The 16,801-nt window shown below is 44.2% G+C and overlaps 1 protein-coding gene across 1 annotated transcript in view; it reads right to left on the bottom strand.

Annotated features, from left to right (window-relative positions):
* ca10a (carbonic anhydrase Xa) overlaps positions 1-16,801 on the bottom strand; it is a 48,304-nt gene that overhangs the window by 14,420 nt on the left and 17,083 nt on the right. Inside the window, exon 3 of the mRNA XM_076152014.1 lies at positions 4,344-4,486. Within this exon, the coding sequence (XP_076008129.1) occupies positions 4,344-4,486 (143 nt within the window). The remainder of the gene's footprint in view (positions 1-4,343; positions 4,487-16,801) is intronic.

Below are 16,801 nucleotides of genomic sequence, written 5' to 3' on the forward strand. Positions count from 1 at the left end.
AGACGACACTGAATCTCTAAACTGAATGAACCCACAGCGGCTCCGTGCCTAAGCTCAGTCCAGCAGAGACACACACGCGTTACAAATACACACTACAGGTTACTATTGCACACCCGGCCATGTCTGGAGGGAGTTTCTTCCTTATACATTACAGTTTTCCCTGGAGTGTTTGTCTTCCTACAGAGCTTCAGGCCGGGTCAGGAACTTTGCCTAAGCTTCACTTGACTCCACTTGACGCCTTTAATTCAAGCTGCATGGTTTTGCTGCTTAGATACTGCAGAGTATAAAGGAGTGCACACATTCCACAGCTAAAAATAGTTGAAATAGTGTGTGTGGGCTGAAGCTGCTCCAGAATAGTACACACATGGCAGTCTTACAGGACATCTAGGTCATGTAATCCTGGGATAGACGGCAGTACACACTGTGTCCTGCAGGATCAAACTAGACCATGGATTTAGATCAGCACACAGTATGTTACCTTCTTGTAGCCGTCTCTCTCTCATAGGAGTGGTTAGAATAAATCCCTGGTCAAAAAATAAAACAATGAATGACGACAATGAATGCGGGGCAAAAAAAGAACACATTGATTGTGAAAGTAAGCTTCATCTGTTGGCGACACATTCAGGGTGTAATGGGGGAATAGGGAAGGGAACGGCAGGATTTTACCACTGCTTTATGTGATTTTTGCAATCCAAATCTCTGACCTAGCTGCAGAAATGTCCAGAATTTTGTGGCAAATTCTCAGATTTCTTCCCCATTAATTACAATTCCTACTCTTTTCATTTATATTCACAAAGTTTGAATAGAGCTTTATGACAATAACAAACAATATGCATGGACCAAGCTTTATTCTCTTGTGTCACTAAGCACGCAGGCTTACTTGTTTTTAATTCAAAGCGGCCCCTAACTGGCTTCTATGAATGATGCATTCCTCCCAAGCCGACATGTTAAACCATGCACCATGTTTTATGAATTACCCCCAAGAACGATGACGGTCACTAAGCAGTCTGGTTGTCTCCTCTAAATTCTGCCATTTTCCCTTCGACAAACTATTTCGAAATTTTCCCAAATATCCCCAGACATAAAAAAATACCCTCTATTTCTTTCAAAAGGTTTGCAAACATTTGAGAAACTCAGTGACAGGCATGGACTGAGTGAAAGTCAAAGGCATGAGTGGGAGGTGTGTGCTGGTAGAAGCAGAAAGGTTATTTGCAGATGAAAGCAGCAGAGTGATAATAGAGCACGCATCAGGCTCAGAGATGATTAATACCATTCTGCTCTCTCATTTGTTGTTCATTAACTCGCTGCCATAATGGCCGGAGACTAAACGGAAGAGGAGGGGAGAAGAGACATTCAGGTTCAGCGTTATTAGAAAGGATGGAGACGCAGATAGGGAGGGGCAGCAGGAGAGAGTCCTGATTAGTGCGGCAGTTACCTTCATCTTAATCAAGCAGATTTTCACCCAGTTGCCATGAAAAGGCTACAGAATGACAAAACACAGTACGGTGTAACAGCTCCAAACAAAGAAAAGCTGTGGGGAGACTTCTGTAGTGTGATCTGTGATGCCTTCATGGGTTATGGTTATTGAAGGAGCTAATAACATCCTCATGCTGTGAGTGGCTATGCAATGAATTATGGAAGTGAAGGAATGACGTAAAACCTTACATTTTGACCTTCCAAGCTCAAATGAGAGAATGTTCATAAGATATACTGCAGCATTGACTGTAGCTTGTCTGTCAGAAGGGAAGTATATACTGTCTATACCCCAGCATCAGAGCTGAACAGGATCCCACCCGCCAACACCTACCAGAATACAGTGAGCAGCAGAATCAAAAGGCCGGCTGTAGTATGAGTACTATGTGATATATTCTTTAAGACACTACGGGGAGGGAGGAGAGTGCAGCGAATGGAAATCGGCTGATTCAAATCATTTGTATCCCAGACGAACAGCGGCTGCCCTTAATTTGACTTTGGAACTAAAATGTAGTTTATAGGTAGGTTTCTAAAAATCTAACAAAATGCAGACAAATGTAAAAATATTAAAGAAAAATAAACTTGCAAATTCAAAATACATTAATTACTACGACGACTACTACTACTACTACTACTACTATAATAATAATAATCATAAAGGATCAGCATTAACATACAAAAACTCCTCTTTCCATGGAATTCCCTCTGGTATAAACATCAAAATCATCTAAACACCTGCAGTGATTTGGAAGTGACTGGAGAAGACCCAACAGCAGCTGTAGACTCCAGCGCTTACCGGGCTGTAGACAGCTTACAGAGACAGGTACACACACAGAGCCCGATACCAAACACCTGCTATCAAACACAGGATATTAAAGCCATGCTGAGAAAGACCTTGACTGACTGGTTGGCTGGCTCTCTGACAGATATCTGATTGGTAGGATTGCTGGCTGGCTGGGCAAACTGGTGAAGGCTGTTCCCCGAAGAGTGAACGTCCAGCTGCCATCCCAGTGCCTGCTGTTTGCTGGTCTACATAACACGCCCGGTAATAAGACAAATCCAGGGCTGTAAGTGGTCCAACTCACACAAACACAACGCACATACAGATGCAGAGCTCAGGACACATTTCACATGAGAGCCCCTCGTCCAACATCTGAGCGACGCAGCTCTTAGTAACGTACGGTAGCTATCAAACAAATAAGAGATCTAACCCTGACGCACTGTGGAGGATTTACTCCACATTCCCTCCTCCCATGTACCAAAGTGATTAAACACATCGAAATCCCTTCAAGTAATTGCTGCTGCAGCTGAGTAAATATTCAATTAATAGTTCCATTTTAATAAGCGACTCCTACAATCTGTTGCACATGACCTTACATGTCTCCAATGTATTAATTAATATTTCTCTTTAATTTCCCTTATCTCTTCATTAGTCGGCTATATGGGGCAACGCAGAAATCCATTAATGGGAGACTTCCTCTTCCTCTCCGTGCCGTGTCTCCCTGTAACTCATGCTGTTGTGTGGCCTCCTCCGTGTGTGAGTGTTGTGGAGAATGCAGGAAGAGGAATGTAATCTGTTCTCCCTTCCTTTCCTCCTGCGCTGCAAGGCTTAACTTTCTGCAGTGAGGTAGTGAGCAATGGGCTGAACTGAGCCATGGTGAGCTGAGTGAAAGCCCTTTACTGGCCTCTGTTGCGTGTTTGGCCAAGGCTAACTGGCTGCCAAACAGCCAGAGACAGAGCGGGGATGAATCAGAGCTGACAAGGTGAAGCCGGCTTCATGTTCACTGGCTGACAGCTCAGGTGCTTAGAGAGATGGAGACACAACAGATTACATTAGGCCACTACAGAGAGGGAGGAGTGTGACGCGAGGGAGCCGGGGAGAAGTCCCAAATAGATTTCAGACACCAACATCTTAACTCGGTGAGAAAGGCCAAAGTCCTTTTTTTATCGGTGTCATGCAATCAGTGTGTTACTGTGCGTTTCCACAGCTAAAGCTATCAATACCCAGGCAAAAGCACCAGGTTAGTAATGATTGACTGATGGACAGTTCCTTATCCACATTTGTGTTAATAATGGGTTAAATGATTGATGAGAATGATACAATTGTGCCACACAGACTGATCTCCTTACTCTGGACAGATGGACAGAAAGAAAGACTATATTTCATTGCAACTGAGTCCAATATAAACGAGCCCAGAGAGAAAGTGTCAAACCGATTCTAAACACATCACTAAATCCAAATCAATCAAAGAGTAAGAGACCAGAAACGACCAAAGAGAGATTCCGTCTTATTATTCTTCTGTTTTAGGAAGACTGGTGGTGAAGAAATATGAAATATTGATACCTCTCCCAAACCAGAGAATAAAAATGATTCAAACACAAAGAGCTATTCCTTCCCCTGATCCATCTTTAACCAAACACAGTAAACTCTACTGCATGACAACAACAAAAACTGTTGAAGCCACATGTCCCACTTCATGTGAAGCATCCATAATTTGTGTAAATATTCAAAATAAACAATTTGATGCCTTGTGCCTGGATTCCAGCCATGAATAAAGCATTTAAGCAGCCTGTCCAGCTCACCAGTATCTGTAGGCTATAGAATGCCATCTGTATATGATCATTAACAGCCACTCAGGACCAGTGTGTGTACTTGAAAACAGCCTTCAAATGAATTAATCTCACACAAATATGCTGCAGTGACAAGAATCAATCTGCACACTTGTGGTCACAACAACCAGCACTTAAGTGACCAAAACAGTATAACACAACAGAGCCTCAACACATGAAAGAATAGAATCAACAACATCACAGCAACATCAACACAGCAGCTGGGGAATGTTGGCGTGTTTGCGTTTGTGCGTCTTTACCTTGCGTCCCCCTGTGTTGAGCTTTATGGGCTTGAGGAAAGGGTCAAAGATCATGTGGCTGGTCTCGATGTTGACGGGCGACTGCCTCTTGCCCACCGAGCACAGGTTCCAGGCCGAGTTCACCAGGCCCCAGAATGACGGCACTGAAACACAAAAGAAGGAAGGGGGCGTACAAAGGGGTGGGGGGGGTTGGCATCTGCTGTGAGGAGATAGCAACACGTTCTCTGTGAGGTCACACACTGATGGACAGAGTTTGTGCCGCCAGCCTTGCACCACTGTGCTTAATTAGTGTGGTTCTGCCGATATGGGCTTTTCCTTATCAGTTAAAGAGAAATACATTCAGAAAGTTTCTTGCTTTAGCAACAGAAAAATAACTTTCCAAGTATATTATAGTTATTAGAAATAAATCAATTTTGCATGCATTTCTTGTTGTTTATGGCATTCTAGTGAGAAAAATGAACCACATTGACACATTTAAGGGGTTAATCAGTCATGTCAGAGCTCAAGTATGATTTTTCAACGTCACAAACTCATTTTTTTCGAGGTATGAAAGCAGAGTGAGCTCCGACTGTGCTCTCACGTGTTCTGAGAGACGGCACGGCACAGCGAGAGAAAGCTCAGCGCTGTGGGAGTGATCGGCATCTCAACAAGTCTGGTTCTTACATAACACTTGGCTGCTATCTCCAAGAATTCATTTCCTTTGCATTGTTGGGATGCTTATCTGCCGCTGACATGAGTAGTCGCCCCAATGCAGCAGATTCCATTGTGGAACAGGCGATTATGCAGGCGGTTAGAGGAACGCCACATACATTTCAAACAAAAAGCAAAGCTAATCGTAAAATAGGCAAATTTGTGATCAATCACATGGAAGGAGATACTCGACAGCTAAAGAATCTGCACTTAAGACTTAAAGAGGTTTATGGAGCTCTCAGACATGTTCAAATAAAATGAGATTAAAGAGGCAGAGGGGAAATTGTGTTCATCCTTCTTCCGTTCATGAGCTTTAAGTGTGTGCAGATGTCATGTCGTTTACACATTGAAGGGCTGGTTCTGTCCCGGGACTTTCACACACTCCCCCGGGTGCTCACCTCACACAGAAGCACCTTCAGTCTGAGTCTCATTCCTCCCAGATGTACCTGGGTAGCCTGGCTGCAGCATTATGAGCCGGTGTGTGTGTTTATAGAGGCAAAGAGCCGGCTGTATATCAGATTAACAATGCTCCACTGATAAATCAATGGTAAAACAGGGAAAAGGTGTAGTCCCACTGTGCTGTGTATTAATGAGCCGGCAACAACATAATGCAAAGATTTATGTGCTTGTATCACAGGTCATTTTTGTAAACACACACTCGGACTACTGTACAACCTATTACTGTGGACCTGTTGTGGACTGGATTAAGCTTTGTGCTAGTTTCGTAATTCCTTCATTGTCTTGCCGCAGTGCAAAGTAGCGCCGGTATGCATGACCTCATACACAGCAGGAAAACTTCCTGAGCCTGAAATTCTGCAGGGTTGGCAAAAAAAACACAGGCTGGTAGATTCTGCATTAACAAGACGGCATTAATTCAAAACTAATCAATGCAATTATTACAATGTTGTATTACAATGCTAAGCTTCAAAGTCTGCAGGGGGGACTTGGCTGAACCCAAGGGTCGCCGGCTCAAGGACCCTCCATGAGGACCCTCTCTCCTGGAACGTCTTATCTATGCAAGCCCAACACCATGTATAGCAGACACAGGAGGATACTATGCATGAATATTATTAAGCTAAGCTTAGTCCACTCAGAGCATTGGCTGATGATAACAGGTCTGCCTCTGCCCCTCCTGTGATGCTGATGTAATCCTGCTGACCCACCAGAGTGTTACAGCCTCATTAGGACGGCCTAGTCAACAGAACAATAAACATGTCAGTCAAGCTAACTACTGCTGTCATGTTGTTAATGGTCTGGGATATACAACCTGGCGGCTGACTGAAGTCTACACTCACAGGGGCGGAATAACAAATACAGCATCCCTTGGGTGTGGCTGGGTAGCTGTAGCTGGAGGAGGAGGAGGAGGAGGAGGGTGAAGGCTGTACTGTAGTGGGAGGAGGAGGACGTCTACTCTTGTGATTGAGATGTTTTGTGAGATACACCTAATACAGAATGAGGACCTGGGCTATCAGGAAGAACGGTTCTAAACTTTGAACTACGATTCTGTCTGAAATAAAGAACTGCAGTGACGTCGACACCAAACCCCATGAATACTAAGACTAATGAATACTAGTAGGTCTATTAGTCTTTAATAGTCTAATAACTAATAGTCTCCTGCTGCTACTACAGCTTTGCATTACTTACACACCACACTACAACAACAGTGTGTGCATGTGTGTGCGTGTGTGTGTGAGAGAGATTGTTAATGTGTTTGAGGACGTCTGACTCCATCGTGGGAGCTTGACAGCTGACTTGTATCTACCTTGTGATTCATGGCCGAAGTGCTTTCATATTCATGTGCTTTGTGTCACTAAATCAGTCCTCAAGGAGACACTGGCAGAAAAACAACTGCAGTAAGATGTAAAGGTACAGATCCATCACTCTGCCATGCTGGCCTGCACGGGGACAATCTAGTTTGAGCAGATATCTTGAGTGAAATATTAAAAGGTGGACGTCTTTTGAGGAAAAGTGGAGCTTACTTGAGATGTGATTAAGTCCTCCTGCTCCCGCTAAATGCTGAATACAGAGGAGCATAATTTTGGTAATAACTCCTCCAGAAGAAGTTCTCCGAGCACATAATTATAATAATTAAATAGAGTAAATCCCCTTAACAAAGAGAAAAGAGAACAGAAGCAGATATAAGCCTCCAGCTCGTTGACGTTGCAATGTCCGGGTCAATTACTCATGCAATCTGTGTTTGTGCCTTTCATTGCTCAGTGTAAATGATGCCCTCACTTTAGTCCCAGTAGTGGTTGAGGGTGACAAACACGGCCATTCAAACATAATTCAATCGCAAGTGGCTCACGTCTCAACCCACAGATGATTCTCGCCCGGTGAACAATCAGAAGGCCTGGCATTCTCTGCGGGCCTGGCAAGGCCACCGTTTCTGACTGAATATCATTTGGCAGCCGTCTTTTTGTTCATACTCACAAGCTGAATGGAGAGGAATCTGAAAAGAAAGAATTACGAGTACAAATCTCCCAACTGAGCACCCCAGAAGATCCAAGGTGTGCAATAGGAACCTTGAGTGGTTCATGGATTATACAAAGGTACAATAAAGCATGCAAAGCAGTAAACACTTACAGCGTGTTCCAGTTCCCACCAATATCAAACAACTTCATACAGCTGTTACAGAGTGGGAGGATGTTCCACAGGCTTACAATCACCAACGTGATCAATTCAATGCAAAGGGAGATCACAAGACAACACAAGATACTGACTCTGTTCTCTTCTTTCTTGGGAAACCTGTGACTATTAAATGCAAATCTGTCTCCCCAATCGCATCGAGTGCTTAATGAATCTATTGCAGCCGACTGATTTACATTTATTGCCTTTGAACGCAATAACATCCTCCAAGTGCATTTATGTTTCTGTTCAGTATATAATATGTTTTCATCCAGTTTTTGTACTAAAATGTGTTTACTAAAATAGTTGACGCAATGACATCATTTCCTGAAGAAGATTTTTGTGGTGAATTCACATCGTTCTTTCCATTTTCCACCTTAATCTATCAATCTTCTCTTCTCTTACAGTCCTATTATTCAACCGCATCTCAACAAATATACTGGATATGAATGAAGGTGGAAGAATGTGTTTTATTATCCAGAGTCAGTTGGAAGCCTCTTCTGAAGACAGTGTGGGAGTGTGAGTGGGTGGACTGGAGACTTTGCTGCTTATTAATCTGGTCACTGTAGCCGACGCTCTGTCCTGAAACATCCATAAGAGACTGGAGGAACTGTCTTCCACTTTCTAAAATTGATCGTTTCTTTCCTCAGGAATCTCATATTCTGATCTTCCTCTTATATTAGGCTAACATTTCCCACTGTATCACTTGCAAGATCCAATAAGTGCTCCTGTCAGCTGTCTGCATCACAGTTCAGGAATCTGTTTTACATACAAAGAGCTCATTTTATGGATGGCTGTGAAACGCCTGAAGATAGTAGACACAGAAAGATGAATTTCCCGCCGTAGATCAACGTGTTTCCTGCTATGTAAAGGTCATTGCTGTAGCAGTGCCACATGTTTTGTTGTCAGAGTGAATCAGATGAGGAATTATGCAAACACACTGTAGAGGGCTAGATGTGCATCCCTCAGATTAGACATTTGGACTGGAAGAACAAGGCGATGCTAATACATTCACACAAACACAAAGTTGCCTGAGAACACACTGAGGTCACTCCTGTTTTCATAACTCCGCCAAGGCCAAAATGTTTAACCTGTTTTTGCAAGACCCTATCACAAACCGATACAGGAAGCCACACGCTCACAACATCACACAAATCCGTCTGTGAGTCGTACTTCTGTGAATGTATCCTTGTGCAATAGTTAAGTACTTCTTTTACACTATTTTTTTAGTGGCGCAGGATGCCAGTATAAAAACTGATTGGTCATGGTTGAAGGGGTCGGTCATTAGAGAGAGGCTGTCTGTTGCTCCTGCTCACTCCATGTCCTGAGCATTGGAGCAGTTCAAGCACAGAGAGTGAAACTGTGCTATGCCCCTCTCTGTGTGTGTGTGTGTGCATGTGTGTGCGCGTGGGCGTGCGGGCGTGTGCATGTGTGTGTGAGGAGCCGGGGGCGAGCCCTCAGGCTGTTTCCTGGCAGCTGGTCTCGACTGGGAATAGGAAGTGGACAGCTAAGAAACTCTGGCTTCCTCACACATCTTGTCACCACTTCAGAAATTACAAAGCCCTCAGCTCGAGCCGCGCGTTGTTCTCGCCCCTCACCTTTAGTCCGTGGAAAGAGGTCAAGCAAGGTCCGATTTGATTTGGGATTATTCACAGCGGTGTGGATTCTGTCACTGTCATTGTTAACAAGCCGGGGCGGCGCCAGGGCTTTGCAGACACAACAGAAACACTCAGCATATTTGGGAAGCTGTGTCAGTTTTCTGCTGGTTCCAACATTACATTCAGACGGAGCAGACTGCCAGGACTTATATTCAAGATGTGCTTGCTGCTTTAAAAATATCACAGCGTCCACAGCAGTATGTCCACAGTACACAGCTCACATGGTTTAGAATGTATTCATACTTTGAGCTCAGTCCAATAAAGACATCCTGGCATCCTAACTAGCAGCATGTACAGGAAGTAAGTAATGACCAGAGAGTGGTTACATTGCACGCGAAAGTCAAAGGGAAAAGACTTCCCTTCCCGTGCTTCTCATGGACCCCAGGATCTACTGGTCTCTCATGAGCCTCTGGGCACTTGTGCTACCGCCTGAGACATAATGACTGAACAGCTGAAACGGTGCGCAATGTTCCCCCTCCTGTCCGTACTTCCCTCCTCTACAGAGACCCCTGGCCCCCTCCTCCTCCTCCTCCCCCTCCTCCTCCTCCTCTTCCTCCTCACCCTCAGGCCTGATTTCAAAATCATTTGAAGAAAGATGTGAATATTACGCATGAATAACAAATAAGGGATTTAAGTTTCGAGCCTCTTATTCCCTCCCTGAGTTTGTAATGCTAGGATGAGGATTTGATCAAACATGGTCAGGTTTCTGTTGCTTTTCTGAAGACATCAACTTGCATAGACTTCATCTTATGAAGAAGACATGGATGCCTTTCATCAAGTGTGAAGAGAAGAGAATCTCTACAACCCCCTCTTCCTCTTCCAGTCTCTCCCTCTCTCAGCCGTTCCCTGCGTGCGTTCCCTCTCTCCCCAGACTGGACTTGCTTCTTTGTTGCTGCCACTGAATTCTTCTCCCCTTTCATCATTGGCTCTTTCCAATCTTCCTCTTCTTCCTCTCTTCCTCTGAGGTGCTGCAAGTAACTGCTACTGCAAAAAAAAAAAAAGCAGCACCTGCAGCACTTACAAAGCTGGCTCCCTGCTGAGAGCAGACACCACTCTTGGCATTAGCGGTAAGATGAGAGGAAGTGCGTGTGTGTCTGAGGGAGAGAGACAAGTAGACAGAAGAAGAGAAAAAAGAGAAAGGCCCTGTAGTGGAGCCCTAAATCATTGCCAGTTACGATGTAAGAATGTTAAGCTGTTAAGTCTTGTTTGCCATGAAAGAAGTATAACTACACTCAAGTTTCCGTGGGTTCTGTTGTCACAGTGACTAAAACATAGCGGTTTCTTATCTCTGATGTACTGGCGAATAAAAAGGTGCTACAACACGACCTGAACTGAGAGAGGAGAAGAAGAAGAGAACGGCTCGTGATCACACTCAGGTGCACAATGAAGTCTGTTTGAAGATGTCCACTGTATTGGAGGAAAAGGGAAGTAGACGTCACAGATCCACAGCCAGTCACACACACACATGCCACAAATACACACCCCCTTCAGGAGGCATTAGCATTCCTTCTGTGTTTCTGCCTTGACTTGACTTGTCAGTGACAAGGCGTCCCACGGGACAGAAGCTCCACCACAGCAGCCTCTGTGGGCTCACACACCAACATATTAAAACACTGAGATTCAGTTCAGACGCACGCACGCGCACGCACGCACGCACACACACACACACACACACACACACACACACACACACACACACACACACACACACACACACACACACACACACACACACACACACACACACACACACACACACACACACACACACACACACACACACACACACACACACACACACACACACACACACACACACACACACACACACACACACACACACACACACACACTGTATTGCCTGGCTAAGGTTTTCTTCCCAGGGCATCTCCAGAGACAAACACACTTGGGCCTGCAGTGATTTATCACTTCCCTGAACTGTGCACACACACATGCTTCCTCGCATAAAAAATGTGCCAACACACACACACCCATACCTACACATACCTTTTGACAACACCTGTTTATAAGCACAAACAGAGCGGCACAAACCTTAAACCTTACAGACCCTATGCAAACAGACACAACACAGGAGCGGATGTAGCAGACAGCCATGTTTTGATTTCCGTCTGAAAGCTACTTTTCCCTGTCTTTTCCTTTCTGAATCAAATTGCTAGCAGTTTATCCGTTTGACTGGCTGGAACTGAACAAATGGACTTGGACTAAAAGCCTCTGAGCTGTAGTAATGTGGCGGGGTATGGAGGACCCGGCGAGAGGCCTGGGCCATTTGTTGGTTGTAAAATGAAACAGCACAATATACCAATGAATCTCATTTGAATGCCGCAGCAGGCTGATTTGAATACATATCACAACAACAACAACAGCAGCGGTGGCGACGTGGGGGATATCTATCAGTCTGCTGTTGCTAGAGCTGGAGGTCAGGATGAGGCAGGCAGAGTGTTTACATTCAGTTGAACCTTTAGTAAAGACATTTTTAAAGAAGCAGGGAGCAGGAGTTGTATCAGGAGCCATGAATCCTTCAGATATCTGGACTGATTCAGTGGCCCTGCTGCTCATTTGGCTTATTTATCATCATTTTTGGTGTTTTGCCAGAGGGGGATCAATGTTTTACAACCGGTGAAGTTGAGTTGGATTATTTTGCCTCTCTCTGTCTCTCTGTCTCTCTCTCTTTCTCTCTTTCTGTCTCTCCCGCTCGTTTCTCTCTATATCCCTCTCAAAGACGCGATGCTTGCCCAGAATCAGAGCTCTTATAATTGTGTTGACGTTTTGATCAGGTTCAACTTAAATAGTAACAGGAAATGTGGCTTTAACTCGCTTCATTCTATAAATGCTCCACGCCACTGTTACTCCATGACCATTCCGTGTTTTAAAGACAAATTATCTGGGATTTTACTTGTGTTTTAAAGGCTCTGTGGTAAATGGAGCACAGAGGAGTGAGGAGCCTCTAAAGAAGTGTGATATACTGTACATGCAGAGCACACACACACACACACACACACACACACACACACACACGCGCGCGCGCGCGCGGTGCAGCAGATCTCTTACAGCCTGCAGTGGTAATATAATGAAGTTCTTTCCGGTAATGAGCAGAGAGAGACATGATGGGAAGATTTATTTTGAACAAACACGAGCCTTCACTCCAACCCTGCAGGCCTGCACAGATAAAAAAGGATCGTGTTTGCAAGGAAACGTCCTATAAAATGTTGTGCAGGGCAATGCAATCAGTGTTACACAGCAGCCTTTACCACAACTTGCGGGAAGGAAGTGTTGTGAATGTAGCTAAAGTTGCGGAAGTGCACGATTTGTTACAGTTTGTTTGTTGTTATAGTGGTTTGAGAATGACATTAGCCTGAAGATTTGAATGCAGGACAGAGCAGTAACCAAGTGGACAGAACAGAGGAGGGTAGAGAGAGATTGCTTCACTCCTGCCACATCATGATCGGATCAAAACACCGTCCGTGAGCAGCAATGTGTTTGTGTGTGTTAAGTCTCTTGCTCAGGTCCTGCCTGTGTGTGTGTGGAGTCGCTGTAAACCACCATAGATCAGAAATGGTCTGTGAGATGACACTTTTATGTTCAATATAGTTAAACCCTAAAGTGCCACTGTGACCAAGGTCATCTCACACACACCCTCAAAGACACATAAAGAGAAAATGGGAAGAATGAAACTTCCAAAATGTAGGAATTAAGCCAAAATAGCCAATGTCAAAAAAGCACTGGTGTTGATGATGTCATTAAATACAGCAAATAGCTGTGCCAATAGTTTTATGATGGGTTATGTGTGCAGGCAGGTACAGTAAATGCTGTAAAGGCTACTGGGTGGCAGTATGAGATCAAGCATCGTGTGCTATGAGGGCAGAATGCATCACATGGTAACTTACAGTACAATTTTGAAAGAAGTTTCCGAAATGTTTAGGGCTGCTAAGAAGCTGTACAAGAATTGAGTTGACAAAACGTTGGAATGACTAAGTACATTTATATCTGTGGCCTTTGCATCTGCATTGATTTGATGTCAGATGTTTTGTCTGAGTAGTTTTCACAACACATTATTCCTCCAACTGTTTGGAGAGGTTTTGCACGCAGGAGAGACACAAACTGCAACCTCTCTCCTCTCCTCTCCATCTGCTTCACTTCTAATAAATGAAATACTCTGCAATCCTATCATTCATAACATGCACACAAATCATGTTGGGTCCTCCCTGGCTATGATTAGTTTGCGGATACTGGACAACCGGATCTATTAGTCTGCTCTCCCAGCAGCAGGACCGCTCATAAAACTGCTGGCTGAATTTACATCAGAGCCAACCTGAGTGTAAATCCCCCCCAGGTCCCCAGCCTGACAGGCCAACACGCTGCCTCTTACTCTCTGAGAGAAAAATGGATGAAGTCAAATGAAGCGAGGCTGATCATGGCAGTGGATACGACAGCGGTTAACCTTTCACTTAGAAGGTGTCCGCATATCGGAGCGTGGTTAAATGTCCTGGCAAATAGAAATACAGAGGGTAGAGCAACTTATGAGGCATCTGCTGCACCGCCCAATCAGAGGGAAGAGGGAAGAAGTAACTCGTCCCAAATGCTTCACTTAGAATGCAGATTTTAGTTTTCAAACACCAAAATATCATAAGAGGTGTAATTCAAAGTGTAGTCACTGGAGATGCCTGATCAAATCCCATTAAAAAAACAACCAAAAGTGTCAATTCTATTACAGATGCAACAACAAAATGGTAGCTGCCAATTCCTTTAGTCTGTTTCAACTTATATCAGAGAGAATTGTGATGTTATGAAATTTGGAACTGGACCGAGACTCTGTATAGAGCGGCTGCTTTAGGTCCTCTGCCCATCCCCGGCCCTCTATCCAGAGTTTAGGTTTAGAAAAGATAAAAAATGTTTATTGACAGATAAAAACCCCTCCGACTATTATTTACTTGGCTTGGGCCGATCAGCTCAATGTTGTCGTCTGCAGCAGCTTGGCCATGGAAACCCATTTCTAAAAGCTCCCAACACACAACCGTGCTTTCACAGGCAGAAGTCTTGTTGTTATGGATTGAAAGTCAGCGCTACATGCTGATCACAAGCATTTATAACTAATTGCCGCATTCTGTTCTTAAAAGCAGCCAGTTTTCCTCCCTGACCACGCTCACTTTGACTGCTGCAGTAATTGAGTCCTTTTCCTTTGGCAGCTGCTCGGTGACTGATTGATTTGGATCGGTACGTTTGGCCGCGCTTGTAGATAATATCATAATCTCACATGCTTCACATCGCTATTGATTCACACGGTCATTGCTATGCAAAGCGCTTGCTGACTTTAGAAGTTTATTGAGAGGAAAGTACATGAAAGATGGTGCCAGAACCTTTCAGTGAGAGCCGCAGTGAAGCTAAAAGGACTCATCTGTTTCGCCGTCCATGAAAAACATCATTAATTTACTTCACCGTCTTCTAAATGTGTTGCTTTACAAAACGGTGAGTCAGCGATTTTGGTCACGAGAAGTTATTTTATGACCTTTGAGAAACCGGCAAAGTAACAATGAGTTGTTGGTTATTATGTACATTAAGGAAAGTAAATGAGTCCCGGTACATTCAGCTAATAAGAAATGATTTCCTGGATTGATTCTTATTTCTTTTTATCTTTTATACAGCCAAGGAAAGGAGGGAAGGGAGGAACGCAGCCAGCAAAGAAAAGGGAATCGTTATCTTCCTATTTCACTTAGTCCCCATTGAGATTTCCACATTGCTAATTCATCTTTATATCCTTGCTCAGATGGCTGGAGGAGACTGCTTTATGAGCAGAGGGGTAACCCAGCCTGGAGTCTCTCCTTCCTCTACTCTTCCTCCTGCTTGTTCTGAGGCTTCAACATCCTGCAGAAAATGTTGTTTTTGATGGTGTTCCCCGATAGATTACTTAGTCTTAGTACGATTCCTCACCTAAATACGCACCGTCTCATCTTCGGAGGCCATTTGAATTCTGTACTGAACCCAATCCTAGATCCTCCTCATCCTCACACCCTTACTAACTTTACTGGTTTGGTCGACCCCTGGGCCCGACTGCGCAATCCCTCGGCCATAATGTTTACACTCACAAATGCCAAACGCTCGCTGCTTGTCTTACATAAACGCAATGAAACGGGGGCGCAATTGATCAACCAATGGAGTAGGACGCACACTTGAGAGTCTCCCGCAGAATTTCATCTCAAGTGCTTTTTAATTAACTGACAATACCTTGTGAAAATCCGTCTTCACTTTGACATTAAAGAGATGTTTTTGGTATATTCTTGTTAAAAAAGCCAAGGTTTGTTTGTTTTGAACGGTATAGAGAGAGAGAGAGAGAGAGAGAGAGAGAGAGAGAGAGAGAGAGAGAGAGAGAGAGAGAGAGAGAGAGAGAGAGAGAGAGAGTAGAGTTAACTGAAGTGAAGATGGAGTGCAAAACTGACAATCTGTCGTCTTGTCTTGAAGTCTAAGCATTGCAGCATTCACAGCAGATGGGTGACTGACAGCTAGACAGGGATTGATGCTGACCTATGGAATTGAAGGGTTTGAAGGGGAAAAAAGGAAAAGGACAAGGAAACTGCCTGCGCCATCATCACAGGGACAGTGTGAATCACGGGAAATGTGATCAATCTACTTAAACATCACTCTTAAGAGCAATCCCTCCTTTACCCACACATCCAACCTTCAACTCTGTTTATCCCTCCACTCTCATTCTGTGAACCTCTCTGCTTCTGCTTTTATCTCCTGATCTGGTCCAACTTTGAATTTCCTCTGCATATCCCTCGCCCTGCACCCCTCTCCTTCTTATCTGCCACACGCTAACCAACTGCTCTTCCTCTCATCGCCTCCCTTTCATCTTCCAAACCTTCCTCTACCCTGACTTATCTCCTCTCATCTCATTTCATTGTCTTATATTCCTCTGTACCTATCTTCTTCATGGCTAGATTTACCTTTCATTTAATCTCCTCTCCTCCCTTCCCCTCTCCTCTCCTTCTCCTCTCCTCTCCTTCCCCTCTCCTCTCCTCTCCTTCCCCTCTCCTCTCCTTGAGATGCTGTCACTCAATGGAGGGTAAATAAAGGAGAGGTTATGAGGGCCATCCTGTCTGAACCCCATCCATCACCCTGCCACTTAATACTCACAGCTGTCCCTATGTGTACACAAGGGTGCGCTTGTTTGAACAAGTGTGTGTGGGTCTGTTGATCGAACTTTAAAGCTGTTTAATATCACAGTGTAGTTTGACAGGTTAGACAAATGTAAATACTGCCCGTACAGCAGCAAAAAAGGGTTTCTTTCTGTGTGTGTGTGTGTGTGTGTGTATGTGTCACACACTGTATTTATTACACTGCACAAGGTTTGAAGCTGACATTTTTGAACTATGTGTTTGTGTTCAATCATGCACCTCCGGGCACATTTACTGAGAATTTGCAGTTATTTCTCCGAAGCAAATGAGTGAAATACGGATTCTCTGTATTTAA

The sequence above is a fragment of the Genypterus blacodes genome, unplaced genomic scaffold, assembly GCF_046128005.1.
Source record: "Genypterus blacodes isolate CSIRO-AG114 ecotype Tasmania unplaced genomic scaffold, CSIRO-AGI_Gbla_v1 ptg000055l_1, whole genome shotgun sequence".
Classification (NCBI taxonomy): Eukaryota; Metazoa; Chordata; class Actinopteri; order Ophidiiformes; family Ophidiidae; genus Genypterus; species Genypterus blacodes.